Source organism: Neofelis nebulosa, chromosome 9, assembly GCF_028018385.1.
Source record: "Neofelis nebulosa isolate mNeoNeb1 chromosome 9, mNeoNeb1.pri, whole genome shotgun sequence".
Lineage (NCBI taxonomy): Eukaryota > Metazoa > Chordata > Mammalia > Carnivora > Felidae > Neofelis > Neofelis nebulosa.
In genome coordinates, this window is record NC_080790.1 from 19,724,129 (window position 1) to 19,740,804 (window position 16,676).

The following is a 16,676-nucleotide window of genomic DNA, read 5'->3' on the forward strand; positions in this document are numbered from 1 at the left end:
AGATTTAATTTTTTATTTGGGGAAATTTTTAAAATCTATGTTAAGAATAGACGCTAAGGAACTATATATATCCATTACATATAATTGTTCATATTTTGTGGTATTGTTAGTATTTTTTAATATTTTATCATATTTGTATAGTCTTATTTGAATAAGGTAGTAAAATATTAATTATTACATTGATTTGTCTGCAATTAATTTCTCCATTTTTAATAATTACATATATATATATGAACTGGTGAGTAATACAGAATGTTTGTAAGTATACATATGATACAATACTGTATACTGTATATATTTTTCTAGAGTATACTTTTTCCAGCATGCATCTTGAGATATAAATATATATAGATTTCAGTTCTGCCACCTTTTGATTAAATGTTGTAAGACAGGAATGTATCCCATTTGAAAAATCCATTTCCCTATAAACAACCTTTCTGTTAGAAATTTTTGCTCTTACAACTAGCACTACAGCGAAGGAACATCCTCATATGCACCTCCCTACTTTATTTTTGTTTGTTTATTTTTTATTTAAATTCATGTTAGTTAACATACAGTGTAGTATCAGTTTCCACACCTCCTACTTGATATGTGAGAGTTTCTTTGGGATCTGTATTCATCTTTATGTTAACTAGGTCACCACCACATTGCTCTTCAAATAACAAGCATTGAGAGTTCTTTTTTTCTCACACCCTTACCCACACTGTTCTCTCCTCACTGTAAGTCTCCCAACTTGATGAGTGTGGGGTTACAGTTTGAAGTATATTTTGCTGATAACCAGATAAATTGATTTTGATTTTTGTTTTCCTCTTCTGTGAATTTCCTGGGTATATCTTTTGCCCATATTCCTGCTGGGTTGTTTTCCTTTTCCTTTTTATTTATAAGAGTTTTTTTAATTTTCTGTGTACTACTCTTTTTTGCTTATATTTGATGTAAATATCTTTCTTCTCCTGGTCTGTTTAACTGTTTTTGAAGTCCGTTGACATACCTTGGAACCTTCAGTTTTCATGTGTCAAGCTCTTGGGGGTCTCGTGGAAGAATTTTTTTCCCTCTACTTCAAGGCCTTAAACATATTTTTACATATTTACATATTACATACATATGTGTATTTAGAGTTTTAATTAATGTGGAATTTGATTTGCATATGATATAATGTGGGGAACTAATTTTATTTCTTCCCCATGTAGAACATAAGTGGTTATGGCCCTATCCTTTCTCTGCTTTTGTGCTGTTACCTTTATCATAGATCCAGTTCCTGTATAGATAGGGATCTGGTTCTGAACTTTCTTATGACAATCACCTTGATATCTGTTGAGGCAAGTCATTCTTTGTTATTTTTCAAAATCGTTTTCCCTATTCTGTCCCTTTACCTGTCTATTCAGATTTTTAAATCAGGTTTTTAAGTTTCCCCTGAAGAAGAATACTCCTGGGATTTGGATTAGAATGTCATTTACTTTTATAGATTAAATTGGAAGAGAATTGACATTTTTATTTTCTAGACTCCAGATTCCCGAGTGTTCTTATTTGTGAATATAAAGGCTATTCACATATTCAGGTCTTCACTATTCTTTGGTAGTAGTTCATAACTTTCCCCTTTGAACAACTAGCCCATCTTTAGTTAGATATATTCCAGGGTCCCACAGAATTTTTATTGCTTTTGGAAATGGTATAATTTTGTCTATTGCATCTTCTAACTGACAGCTTTTAATATATAGGATTTGGGATTATTGGTCTCCTATGCATCCATTGTTCTAAACTTTCTTATTTGTTTTATGGCTTATCTGTAGATCTTTGATTTTTTTATACATACATAATCATGCCATGACAAATACCAAAAAGTGAATATATTTTTTCTTCTTAGATGTTTTAAAGATAATAATCTTTGTGTGTCTGCTTTCAAAATATTTGAAAACATTACCTCCTTCAGGTTTGTAAGTATGGGCTTCAGTTTCAATTGGCATTTTTGATATGGTAAAGTAAAACTTCGTGATTTTGAAACTGATTGAGTTTGTGTATGAATACCACCTTGTAATGCTTCTTTTGGTTTTGTTATTATCTACTGTCTCTTTGGACAGATTCTGAACTCATTAATCATAAAGAGAATATGTTAGACCTCAGGATATTGCCAGCCCTTTGTACAAGAGCCCTGATAGAGTTTCTTAGTAATTGATGCCTCATATCTCTTCCTATTACCTCTTCTCCATTCTTTAACTGTACTAGGAGAATGGGGATTAAAATGCCAGTCTCAAAATGCTGGGTAGCTATGCCTTGTGCTTGTTTAATATTTCTAATTCAGCTCAACAAGTGCTTTATTTAGTGCCCACTATTCAACCAGCATGGTGTGCATGACGTTATAAGGATATAAGCAAAGTGAGTCATGTTTTCTATCTTCAGGGAGCTTACAAATCTTGTCATGCCACTCATTCTTCTTCTTAAACCCTTCTGGGCTTCCCCTTGCCCTGAAAAAAATAATCATAACCAAAACAATGACAATAGGTAACATTTACTGAACTAAAAGTATATGCCAGCAACTTTGCCAAACATTTTACATTTAACATCTTTTTTAATCCTCACTAAATTCTAAGAGATAATTAATGTCATCACCCCTGTTTTGCAGATAAAGAAATTGAAGCTGAGAGAAGTTAAATTACTGTTAAGCAACTTGTCCAGGGTTACATAGCTAATAAATGACTGAGGAAATTTGAACTTGTGCTTTTAAACAATACATCATGCTCTTTATCATGGTGTATGGAAGAGCCCTCATGATGTGGCTTGGAACTCATCTCCTGCCCTTCTGTTTCTTTTCTGTAGTTGAGCCATACTGAACTACTTATAGATCCTTTAACTTGACATTTTCATTCACATATTACACCTTTGAAAAAGCTGGGTTTTGTTTGTCTGCCTCCCCTGCCCTGAAACCAATCCCTGTCTACCACCAGGTTGGGACATCTCATTGCCTCAGTGTAGGTGCGATCCGGATGAACTTCTATAGCATTAACAGCCTTGTCACATAGTGTTGTAATGACTCTTTTTCTTTATTCTCACACTAATTAGGGCTACACCTAATTTACCCCTGGATCCCCAGGACATAGTGCGTGGCTGTCTGGCATGTAATAAGTTTAGGACCATTTGTTGAAAAAGCTAGTAAGTTGAAGGAAAAAGATACGTTAGTTAATTCATAGCATGATTAACTAGCATGTGTGCAATGTCCACGGAAGTCGAGTGGGCTGGTGAGAAGTGTAAGTGGCTAAAGTAATAAAGGAAGCCTTCTTTTCCATTAAGGTAGAATTTTTTGGTCATGTCCGCCCCTCCTTCAGTTTTGACTTTGTTTAAATATATCTGCTCTCATTTTCTGTCCTTGCTTATCAGTTACTTCGTTTCGTGGTGATTTTCCTAGTCTCCTTCTTAAGTCATTTTATAGACAACTCAGCATTTCAGTATTTTTAGCTTCTTGCTTCCTCTGTCAACTCTCTGTCTATCCTGCCATTCTAGCACTTTCTTTTATTCTACAGTGGTGTCAGGCACTTGAGTTTTACGTAAAACTTAATGTCAGAAGCAGATTTTGGAGTTCCACTACGTGAATCCAATTTACTCGTGTTAGAATCTAGACCCCTAGATTTAAACAGGTCATACTTTAGACTGAATCTACAAAATAAGTCTAGTATGACTTAGTTTCTCTAAGGTAAAATCAGGTGTCCTCTAAAACACTATCAAGTTGCAGAGATAGAGTTCTCGGAAACCTTGAATATGTCATTTTCTTCATGCCTTGTTTTCAATGCCTTTGTGTGAAGTTTGTCAGGATATCTTGCTCCATGTACTTTCTGTGGAAATTGTAAGATAAAGTTTTACTAAATAAAGTGGGACTAATTCCTTAATAATGAAAGGCTTTACAGATAAAGATAAAGGATGATTGTTAAAGTTTCAAAATTTGGTTTTGTTCTGGGATGTGTACCATGTTGTAGTATTTTGTTTTTTGTGGTTAAATACATTTGATTGGCTGACTTGGTTCTTTTCAACTTACTATGTTGCTATGGAAATGCTATTGCTTTTATAGTTTTGTGTTATGAAAAGTAAGTGGTATTTTAATTGTTGCCAATTATGAGCTTTTTATTTTTTTTAATTTTTTTTAAAGAAAATTTTCTTTAACATTTATTTATTTTTGAGACAGAGAGAGAGCATGAACAGGGGAGGGTCAGAGAAAGAGGGAGACACAGAATCTGAAACAGGCTCCAGGCTCTGAGGTGTCAGCACAGAGCCGGACGCGGGGCTCGAACCCACGGACTGCGAGATCATGACCTGAGCCGAAGTCGGACGCTCAACCAACTGAGCCACCCAGGCGCCCCAATTATGAGCTTTTTAAAAGCTCATAATCTTGCCCTCTTTTCACCTCTTTTTTTTTTTTTTTTTTTTACCACTTTTCTACCATCACACCAGATGATTTTGGTTGCTGCTTATAAAACAAAGAGTTATTTGTGACCAATCTCTCTTATTGTGTTAATTTGATAATGGAAAAACTCATTTCAAAGTAATACTTCACTATCTTTGCATGTATTACATAAAATAAGTTCCCTAATGATCTGGCTAATTAAACCAGGGGTAAAGACTGGAAAACAAAACTGAAAAGTATTCATTCAGTACCTTTGATTGAATGTAAAGCGCTAGCTGGTTGCACTGTTATCCTTTGTTCTCATAATTTTGCTTCAAGATAAATCAAAATTGATTTTATTTATCACATTTATGAGCACTTATAAATAGATGTCTTCTTTTTTGTAGAATGAAGTTGTATACAAAAGACATTGTTCTCTGTACCTTTGTCTTATAATTGATTATTATTCTTTTTCTTTTACTTTTTGGATGGATGCTCTTTTCTTTTTGATGAGGACCAACTAATGGTCTAGTTATGATAAGAATCAAGTGTTTATCAGATTTCTTTCAGTAACAAAAAAATTAAGAAAGTTTATCAGATTTCAAAGTATAACTTATTTGAACTCTAGTATAGTCTGCACTACTTAATTTATAACAAAGTTATTTGAAAAATCAGATTTTCTAATTCAAGGAATTATTGTTTAGAATATAAAGTAAATTCCAAATGCAGTGAGTGTAAGTACTTTCTGCTTCCTTTTAATATCTAACATTTTGGGGGCGCCTGGGTGGCTCAGTCGGTTAAGCGTCCGACTTCAGCTCAGGTCACGATCTCATGGTCCGTGAGTTCGAGCCCCGCGTCGGGCTCTGGGCTGATGCCCCAGAGCCTGGAGCCTGCTTCTGATTCTGTGTCTCCCTCTCTCTCTGCTCCTTCCCCGTTCATGCTCTGTCTCTCTCTGTCTCAAAAATAAATAAACGTTAAAAAAAAATTTAATATCTAACATTTTGTTGGGAAATATTTGATGTATTTATATCATTGAGGAAGTACATATATGATGGCAGTCACTCTCTTTATGTATTTTTGGCCAGAATGGTTTTCTGCACTTTGGTATTGTGAATTTAAGTTGTTTTCAAAATCGGACTTTATATTCTGGATAAAATTATGGATCTCTATAAATATGTAAATATTAAGTACTTGATCAAAGAGGGAAGTATCATGGTAGAAATGTACACTAACTGGTTTTTCTTTGTGTAACAAACAGCACTGAAAAGAGGCGCAGGGAACAAGAAAATAAATATTTAGAAGAACTAGCTGAGTTACTGTCTGCCAACATCAGTGACATTGACAGTTTGAGTGTAAAGCCAGACAAATGCAAGATTTTGAAGAAGACAGTCGATCAGATACAGCTAATGAAGAGAATGGAACAAGGTAAAAAAAAAAAAAAAAGCCAAAACCATGGTTGTGTGCTTTGTTATGAAGACCTTTATAATAGGTGATTTTATTATTTTTATTAAGAAATTGCATTGAATTTCATAATGTTATTAAAGAAACATTTTTGTATAGACGGTCTTTATTTTAGAAAGTGAATCTGAGAGGTTTCTTGTTACAAAAACATGGCTTATTAATTTAACTTGAACACTGGTTGCCTTGGTAGGTTATGTAGCCTGGTATCTAAGGGAATTGAGTCAAGAGATCTAAGTTGTGGGGTCAGACCTGAAGCTCTGGCATAGTGTTGAAAGACAGTGCCTCAGTGGTAGGAAAATCCCTCCATCTGAATAATAAGCTTGTCTCTGCCGGGGCTCTGGGCATGGGAAACAGTCTCTTCTGGGAAAACCCTGACTTTGTTTTACGACTCATATTTATACTGTCCATATTTACTGGGGACCTCATGCCAGAAAACCCCTAGCAAAGAATTAAAGCAGACACACAGGCAGAGCGCTTTGGAGGAAAACTCTCACACCTGATAATGGAAAAACTCATTTCGAAGTAATACTTCACTATCTTTGCATGTATTACATAAAACAAGTTGCCTGATGATCTGGCTAATTAAACCAGGGGTAAAGACTGGAAAACAAAACTGAACAGTATTAATTCCCATGGCATTCCCAAAGAAAAATGCTTATGAGGGTGATTTTATGCTAAGAAATTATGTAACATATGAGGAAACAATCTACAGTAAGTAGGAACACAAATAACAAACAGAACAAATAGACCAGAAAGAATTTCAGATGAATAACAGCAATGTGAAAAGATTATAAACAAATATATTTATAATGATTAAAGTGGTAGGATGTTAAGATTTTATAAGCTGGAAAGTGAATAGTCTAGTGACAGCTGATGGAGCAGACAGTAGAAACTAGTATTTTAAGTCTCCAAAGGGGAGAGCCAGCCAGAAGCTATATGTCACCTCGCTGCCTGCCGCCCAAGGGGGGAAGGACCCCTCTGGGGACACTGACCTGCCCAAAGGAAAAGACACACAGACACTGACAGTTGGGAATGATCCCCACATGACAAAAGCCTTTCCCTGTCTTGCCCCCTCTATTCACACAGCTGCCAGTCAGCCTTTTAGTACCTTACTCTTTAATCTGAATAAAAATCTGAATATTTGAGGAAAACCTGTAAAGTAGAAGAGAACAAATCAAGCAAACAGGAAAAAAGGGAACTCAGAGAAAGTAGAGACAGTGCAGGGAGCAGAAGAAAACTTCAAACCATAAAACAGTCCCTCAGAGACAAAAAGGAAGGTAAGTCAACTATGAAATGATAATAAGATGCTATAAAATAAAACATTCAAAACACCAAATAACTTTTGGAACTTAAAATCGGGATAACTGAAATAAACTTTGCCTCTTTACTTTGTTTTCTACTCTTTGCCTACTCACTCTCTGCCTAACCATTCTAGGCACACTCTGCCTCAGGTCTTGGCACTTTCTTCTCCCTTTGGAATGTTCTTTCCCAGATGTACACAAGGCTCATTCCCTCACCTCTTTTGTGCCTTTGTTCAAATATTTCTTCGCAATGAACTTGTCTGTAACTATCCTATCTAATACACTCTCTCTCTAATACACACACTCTCTACATCTTCCTTGATTTATTTTCCCCGCAGTGTTTTTTACATCTAACATATTATATGTTTTATTCGTTTATTGTCGGCCTACTCCCACTAGAGCTCCATGAGGGTGAGGATTTTTGTTTGTTCATCATTGTGCCCTCATACCTAAAACAGTTCCTGGTTACATAGTAGACTTTCAGGGAATATTTGTTGAATAAATATTTTAAGGGTTGAAAGATAATGTGAAGAAATCCCTTAGAAAGTAAAAATAAAAAGACAAGTAGTGGAAGACAAGGGAAAGGTGGGAAGTGTATAGGAATAGTTCAGGAGGTGTAACATATTAATTTCAGAAAAAGAGAACAGACCAAATAAAGGGAGGAAATTATAAGAGTAATAATACAAAACCAAAACAAAACACTTCTCAGAATTAGAAAGATGTGGGTTTCCAGATTGAAAGCACTCATATAGTGCCCAGCACAACGAATAAAAAGAAAGGGAAAAAAACCTCCCACCAATGCACAATTTTCAGACACCAGAGAGGAAAAAAAACAAGGGAAAGAAAAAATAGACACATACCAGATTCAGAGTGTATCCTAAATAACAATACTGAATGAGAATTCTTTTCTTAAGAAATGTTTATTTATCTATTTTGAGAAAGAGAGGGAGAGTGCACACAAGCAGGAGAGGGGCAGAAAGAGGGAGGGAGGGAGAGAGAGAGGGAGGGAGGGAGGGAGAGAGAGGGAGGGAGAATATGAATCTCAAGCAGGCCCCGTGCCACCAGCATAGAGCCTGTTGTGGAGGTCAAACTCACAAACTGTGAGAGCATGACCAGAGCCAAAACCAAGAGTCAGACACTTAACCAACTGAGCCACCCAGGTGCCCTGAGAATTCTAAACCTGGAATTCTGTGTGAATCCAAATGAAGTGTAAGTGCAAAATAAAGACATTTTCAGACATTTAAAGCCTCAGTTCAAAAGTTACCTTCTGTGTACTTTTTCCAGAAATATCTATCAAAACCACCATAGCAAACCAAGAAAGAAAGGCATAGGATCTTAATCCAGGGAAACCATGGAATCTTAACAGAAGAAAGGTGTACCCTTGTGCATCAACCTAAAAACATAGCTAGTGGATAGAGGCCTCCAGGACGAATGTTTCCATGGGGAAAAAATGGAACAGAGAATCAGAGGACTGACTAATTAAGAGGAAATTTTCATTTCGGGGGGGGGGGGGAAGTTTAGGGATGAGTTGAACTTAAAAAGACTAAAACGCAAAATAGGAGAAATGTAAATGATAGCACACACCTTGTCTCGTTTGTGAACTTTATTTATGTGGCCACAGGAGCATAGATATTAAATACTGATTGCCCTAAAAATTGTAACTATATTGGGAGGATGGAAGGAGGGAGAAATGTGTGGGTAGAAGGTTGATGTAAGTTAAAGTCTTACTTTTCATGATAGCGTGCCAATAAATTATGTCTATCATGGACGTAATCAAGATCTAGCAAATAAACATGGGATTGAGAAATACAGAATGTATAGTTAGGATACAGGCTAGGCTACTGTAACAAGAGACCCAAAGTACAGCAGCTTTAACAAGATAATCTAGGGATGTGTCAGAGGTTGTGACTGATTTCATCTTTTTTTCTGTGCCATTCCTATTGCCATTTTCCACGTGGCTAAACATGGCTCACCGGTCCACATCCCAGCTGACAAAAAGGGGAAAGAAGAAAATGGGGAGGCATGCTTCTTTCCTTTTAAGGACAAGACCCAGAAATTGCACGTCGCTTCTTTTCACATTCCTTGAGCCAGAAACTAGGTCACATAGCCACTCCCGCCTTAGGTTTTGCCTGAAATTTTAGATGTTTTGCTTTTCACACATAGTTATTTAATTTACTTGGACTTGACGGTTGGTGTTTTTTGACAAACCTGTTTAAAAACCAAAAACCTGTCTTAATGTTATAAACACATGAATTGATGAAGCAAGTACATCTTAGAACTAAATGAGAAACTTCTGTACCATAATAATCAAAAGGTAAATAGCCCAGTTAATAGATGGACAAAGGCTCTGACTGAATACTTCTCAAAGACATATAAATGACTAATAAGCACAGGAAAAATATGTGCATATCGTTGCCATCAGAGAAATGCAAATCAAAACCACAGTGAAGTACCAGGATGGCTGTACACAAAAAAGATAAGTGTTGGTGACGATGGGAGATAAATGTTGGTGACGATGGGAGAAATCGGAACCCCCGTACACTGCTGGTAGGAAAGTAAAATAAAATTGTGCAGCCACTTTGGAAAACAGTCCAGTAGTTCCACAAAATGTTAAGCATTGAGGTACAGTATCACCCAGCAATTCCATTTGTAGGTATATACCCAAGACAAAGGAAAACCTAGGTCCACACAAAAACTTGCACACAAATGTTCGTAGCAGCATTATTCATAAGTAGCCGAAAGGTGGAAACAACCCGTGTATCTATCGGCTGACCAATGGATAAGTTAAACAAGGTATATTTATATAATGGCATATTATCTGGCAGAAAAAAAAAAAAAAAGGAATGAAGTACTGACAGTGCCTTGAAAGCACACGAAGCAAAAGAAGCCAGTCACGAGGGACCATGTGTTGTATGACTCCATTTATACTAAATGTCCAGAATAGGCAAATCCACAGAGACAGAAAGTAGATTGGTGGTTGCTTAGGGCTTGGGAGCATTGGGAAAATGGGGGGGGGGGGGGGGGGTGACTGCTCAAGGGTACAAAGTTTCTTTTTGGGTTGATGAATATGTTCTAAAATGTATTATAATGTTGGTTGCATAACCCTGTGAATGTACTAAAAACCATTGAATTGAATGCTTTATTTTTTTTAATGTTTATTTTTGAGAGGCGGAGAGTGAGTGGGGAAGGGGACAGTGAGCTCTGTGCTGACAGCAGACAGTCCAGTGTGGGGCTTGAACTCACAAACCGCCACATCATGACCTGTGCCAAAGGACGCTTAACCGACTGAGCCACTCAGGCACCCCTGAATTGTATGCCTTAAATGCATGAATAGCATGCTATGTGAATTGCGAATCAGTAAAGCTGTTGTTATAAACACTATATGAAATGACACTTTACACCCAATAGATTCACACACACAAATTTTTTTTAATGCTGATATCAATTGTCAGTGAGGATGCATAAAAACAAAAACCCTTGAATGTTACGAGTGGTACATTCTCTTTAGAGAGAAATTTGTCAAACTTAGTAATGTCGAAAATACATAGACCCTATGAACCGGCAACTTCACTTTTAGTGTTTACCCTCAAGAAACTGTCACACATGTACAAAAGAGGAAGTACTGAAAATAGTTTATTACAGCACTGTGTGTGGTAGTCAAAGGTCTGTCAGTAGTGGCTTAGGAAATCTACTAACTGTGGGTTAGTCACATGATATATACCACCTCAAATGAATGAATCAGATCTACATCAGTGTGCTTAAATCTCAAACATAATATTGAGTGGAAACACTAAGTTGGAGAAGTCCATATATACTTATGTAAACTTTAAAACACAAAACAGTAGGGGTGCCTGAGTGGCTCAGTCAGTTGAGAGTCTGACTTCAGCTCAGGTCATGATCTCACAGTTCTTGCTGCTGTCAGCAGGAAACCTGCTTTGGATCCTCTGTCCCCCTCTCTCTCTGCCACTCCCCCCCTGGTGCTCTCTATCTCAAAAATAAACATTAAAAAAAAATAAAAGGTGATATATTGTTCAAGAAATCATACATGTGTACTTAAGTAATAAAAAACAGGCCTAGAAATTATTATACTGACCTCAGAATACTAGTTATTTCTGAAAAGAGACAGAGAAGGAGTGGTAGCAGAGTGTTCTATTTGCAGCATTTTATTTTTTAAAGAAAGAAGGACGTGGAGCAAATGTTCACATCCATGAAAAATGAATGGTGGCTATGTGATGTATGCTATGTCATTTCCTGTATTTTTTGGAATGTATGAAATATTTCATATTTAATTGTTTTAAGATTTTTTTTTTATTTTTAAGTAGTCCCTACACCCAACATGGGGCTCAAACTTACAACCCCTAGATCAAAAGTCACATGCTCCTGAGCCAGCCAGGCGCCCCTGAAATATGTTACCCATTAAAGTAAAAAAATGAGCCTCTATATTCAATGATACCAAATTTGGTTTTTGGCTAACTAACTCACTAATTTGACAGATTGGAAACTTATTTAAGTATGGCGCTGTTTGAAGATGATGGATGGCTTTTCCAACATCACTGCACAAAAGAATTTCAGATCATTTAGTAGTTATACAGTTTTATCAATCAGATCATCATGACAGAAATGTGAAAGGTAGGCTAATTCATGCAGGCTCACAAAAGGAAAAAGCATTTCTTCACTCTCTTTTCAATGGCAGTTGATCAAATCAGAAGAGGAAAAAGAAAAATGGAGGAAATCATCATTCTTTTACAGTTTACTCATTTCTTAAAAACTTCTGGTGTAGACTTTTTCAAAAGGCTTTATATTTATACCATTTTCCCCGTTGTTGGAACACTGGACTTGATAGGTCAGAATTCAAATTATCCTGCTGCCACTTATTAGTTATATGATTTGGGACACATTACTTAACCTTTGTGAACCTCAATTTTGTCATCCATAAAGTGAATATCATTAAGATTAAATAATGTTATCAATAAATATCGCCTAGATAATAAGTAAATGTTATTTGAATCTTAAATTAGGTGAATCTGTGTCTTTGTAACTTGCCAATATGGAAACGAGCCCTTTTGGATGCATGACTTTTTGTTTCTTTATTATAGAGAAATCAACAACTGATGATGAAGTGCAGAAATCAGACATCTCATCGAGCAGTCAAGGAGTGATAGAAAAGGAATCCTTGGGACCTCTTCTGTTGGAGGTAGCTATTCTCATTGATTTAGAAAGGGATCAGAATCTTTGTTCCAAGATAATTTGGTTTTTTCTCTTTTATACCTTACGTCAGATTAATAAATTATAAAACAAAGTAAGTTTTAAAGAACCTTTAATAATTATTTTGTAACCTATTTTGACAGTTGTTGCTGTTTCAGAATGAAATGTGAATGACGAATATGAGAAATTTTCATAAAGGCATTCTATGTAGTCAGATGGAAAACCGAAGCCTACCGTATGGCTTTGCCACTCATTTCTGGGGTGGTTTGGACTAGTTGGGAGTATAAAACGTTAGAATTATTTAGCTCACTAGTGCTATCTATATTGTCTGTAGAATTTCACTTTTGAGTGAGGGGATGCGTCACTTTATTGCAGTAGGTGTTTTCCTGAAAAGTTTCCTGACTAAAATGTTCAAATGTTTACGTAAACACTGTATGAGAACTTACTATTTTAATGACCCTCTACCGAAATTTTTGAAGAACTTTTAAACTTGAATTGTTTTGTAATTACTGTGTAATTTTCACCTCAGCTTTTCCTATCTAACCTTCACTCCCTTTGTCTTCAGCGTAGGTGTCTTGTTTCCAAGCAGGCCCGTCACCTTCAGTGATGCCTCTCACACATGAATGTTTAAGAACACATGTACGGACACACTCGTTCCCCACAGAGTAAATAGAAACTGGGTAGAAACAACTACCATGTGAGCGTGTGCATACACGTAAACTGGGAGAGGGGAGGGTAACCACATGTGGTAGAGTCTGATGTTTTCTTTGTCCCCTCTTCACATCCTGTTACATTGACTGCATGACACATGACCATGTTTTGGAAACAGTACTGTAACAAGTATAGTGAAAATGTGATGGTGGAATCTGGTGGCGAACGTACAGATGTTAACTACAGAATTCTTTCAACTTTGCTATAGTTTGAAATTTTAAAATATAAGCTATTAGAGGAAAAGACATTAAAGAAACAAGAGCACTTTCAGCTCATTTCCAGCTTCCGCCCCGTCTCTTCCCCCTGCTTGGCACCTTTCACACCACTTGCTACACTTGGGCCCTTCCTGGAGACCTGACCTGTCTTAGCATTTACTGCTCCTCTTCTCCACCCTGCAGGGGGTTGGTCTTTTCATAACTTGTAGCTTCTGTGTGTGGGTTCTGTCTGCCTTCTTAGTGCCCTAGCCTCAGGACTCCCTTCAATTCATTAAATATTATATTAAATTTATTTTCTGCATATAATGTCTTCTGAGATACTGGTAAGTACAAGATATACAGATTCTTGAGATTCCTGGGGTTCCTGTAGGAAAATGGTGATCATTGAAATCCTAGCTTCACCTCACGTTCTTCAGAAACCTCAGAGATCAACAAGGAGAACAGGTGGATTGTTAACAAACTGAACATAGCACAGCTGGAGACAGAGAATATTACTACTGCTACTTTAATTTAGATAAACACTCACCATTGCCGTGTGAGAAAAGTCCACGATGCTTTAACATGAAGAGAAAATGACAGGAAAACATCCATTCGAAGCTAGTATAAAAAGAAAACAAAGTAGGAATATTTCTTTTAGCTGATGAAATTATTACCCTGAAAATCACTATGAATCAAAGGAAAACCGTACCATAGCATCACATGAATTAGATGTCATTAGGCAAACATTTTCAAATATGAAAAAGCGCATCAAGTTAGAAATTCTAAAACCTCAGAATAGAAATGTATTTAGGTTTTGACTTCAAGGAGCTAATAATATTTTTATTTATGGGCTATAGATAACATGAAACACTGCAAAATAGAATTGCTGACTTTCACAGCCTTCAGGGTTGCCTTCGTTGACAATCTTTTCTGGACCTTCTTTTGTATCCTCTGACCCCATCCTCATCATCTCAAACTTTATAGAGTCTAATCCAGGGCAGCTAAGAGAAGTGGTGAAAAGTCACCATGAGACTGTCCATTGGTTCATTCAGGCTGAGTCTGGAGCTGCACTATTCAGTAAGATAGCTGTTAGTCAGACATGGCTGTTCAAAGCTAAATAAAATTAAAAATTCAGTGCTTCAGGAGCACGTGGGTGCCTCAGTCTGTTGAGCGTCCAACTCTTGATTTTCGCTCAACTCATGATCTCAGGGTCATGGGATTGAGCCTTCTTTTGGGCCTCACGTTGAGCATGGAGCCTGCTTAAGATTCTCTCTCTCTTCCTCGTTCTCTTTCTCATTCTCTTTCTCTCTCTCTCCCTCTTTCTCCTACCCTCCTCCTCTCTCTCTCTCCCTCCCTTTGCCCCTCTTTCCTGCTCGCCTGCTTACCTGTTCTGTCTCTAAAAAAAATATATATATATGTATATATGCATGTATATATGTATTTTTTCCCCAATGCTTCAATCTCACCAGCCACATTTATTTTTTTTATGCTTATTTATTTTTGAGAAAGACACAGAGTGCAAGCGGGGGAGGGGCAGAGAGAGAGGGAGACACAGAATCCAAAGCAGGCTCCAGGCTCTGAGCTGTCAGCACAGAGCCCGACGTGGGGCTCAAACTCAAGAACTGCAAGATTATGACCTGAGCCCAAGTCAGACACTTAACCAGTTATGCCACCCAGGTGCCCCGTCACCAGCCACATTTAAAGTGCTCAGTGCCCATATGTCGTCAGTGACTATTGTATTGGACACACACATATAGAACTTACCTGTCATTACAGAAAGTTCTCTTTGGCAATATTGGTCTGGAGGGACTTGAAGGTGTGCAGATCTAAAAAGTAACCAAATATCTACTATTCTATTAGGAACTCTCACCACACTGTTATTCCCTCCCCTCCCCCTTTCAAACATGAAGGAGCATGAGTTAAGAATGAAGATACTGGAGGCAATTTCTTCACATTTAAAGGGAGAGTGGTATTAGCCTTTATTTATTCGACAGATATTTATTGTTTGCCACACAGTAAGTACTCCTCCATTTTTTACTGTCCTCATTGTCCATTGCCCTTTGCTATCTAAGTTCCTCTGCCTCCTGTTCACAGCTCTGCATTATCTGACCGTAGCTTCTTATCTCCAGCTGCTTCCCAAGAAAAATTCAGTTTTAGTCATGGAGGTCTCCCTATACCTTACCCACACACTCAGGCCTCCTTACCTCACTTTGTGCCATTCCCTCCATTGCCGTGTGCCTCTGACACCGTTCACCACCCAGTCCCGCTTTCTTAAAACTCTTCCTGTTGCCTCGTTGCCAGAACTATCTCTGCTCTTCTCTGGCTACTCCTCAGCCTCTTCCTCAGATTTCTCTTTCGTAGCCTGACTCTTAAATGTTAGCATCCTTCAGCGTTCTGGCCTTGGCTCTTTTCCCTTTTTTTTTATTCTGTGCACATTTCCCAAGCAGTTTCATCTATGCCTATGTCCATGTGATGTATTCATGTATGTGTGCATACATGTAAGTATGTGTAAATTATCAATTAGGATTCTCTGATTTCAAGCAATAGAACCCCAATTCTGCCCAAATCAAGCAAATGTGAATTTATCAGAGTGCTATTTGGGTATCCCAGAACGATGCTTGGCAGTGAGATGAAACCAAGTCATCTTAAGGAGGCTAAAAATCAGATACTGTACGAATGGTCTCTTAGAAAGACCCATCTGGGCAGTACCCCTGCTGGTACAGGTGAATGCATTCCAGCTATATTCGATCTTTCTGTAATTCTCCTGGAGATTCCCATTTAGGTTGGAAGTCTCCCAGTGGTCTGATTAAGAATCTCACAAGACTGGGGCGCCTGGGTGGCGCAGTCGGTTAAGCGTCCGACTTCAGCCAGGTCACGATCTCGCGGTCCGTGAGTTCGAGCCCCGCGTCGGGCTCTGGGCCGATGGCTCGGAGCCTGGAGCCTGTTTCCGATTCTGTGTCTCCCTCTCTCTCTGCCCCTCCCCCGTTCATGCTCTGTCTCTCTCTGTCCCAAAAATAAATAAAAAAACATTGAAAAAAAAAATTAAAAAAAAAAAAGAATCTCACAAGACTTTGTTTAATTGGGAAGAAGTAACTCCCCAAAGGAAATCAGATATTCTGTGGAAGGGGAAGAGATGATTATAGTTAAGACAAAATAAACAAAAAGCCAGATGATACTGTATGTACCTGTAAATTGCTAATGTCTGACTTAAGCTCAGATCTCTCTTCAGTTTCTCTTACATTCTATCTTGCTGCCTTTTGAACATCCCCATCTGAATGTTCCTTAGTCATTTCAAATATAACATTTCTGGGGCTGGCTCAGTCAGTTAAGCATCTGACTCTTGCTTTCAGCTCAGATCATGATCTCATGGTTTGTTGGATCGAGCCCTGTGTCAGGCTCTGTGCTGACAGCATGGAACCTGCTTGGGATTCTCTCTCT

At 37.6% G+C, this 16,676-nt stretch overlaps 1 protein-coding gene across 9 annotated transcripts in view; it reads left to right on the top strand.

The window, feature by feature from the left end:
- The window catches only part of NCOA1 (nuclear receptor coactivator 1), a 247,378-nt gene that overhangs the window by 158,236 nt on the left and 72,466 nt on the right, over nucleotides 1-16,676 (top strand). For all 9 annotated transcript variants that reach the window (XM_058682688.1, XM_058682687.1, XM_058682686.1 and 6 more), the window contains 2 exons: nucleotides 5,625-5,791; nucleotides 12,225-12,322. In XM_058682688.1, coding sequence (XP_058538671.1) covers nucleotides 5,625-5,791; nucleotides 12,225-12,322 — 265 coding nt within the window. The remainder of the gene's footprint in view (nucleotides 1-5,624; nucleotides 5,792-12,224; nucleotides 12,323-16,676) is intronic.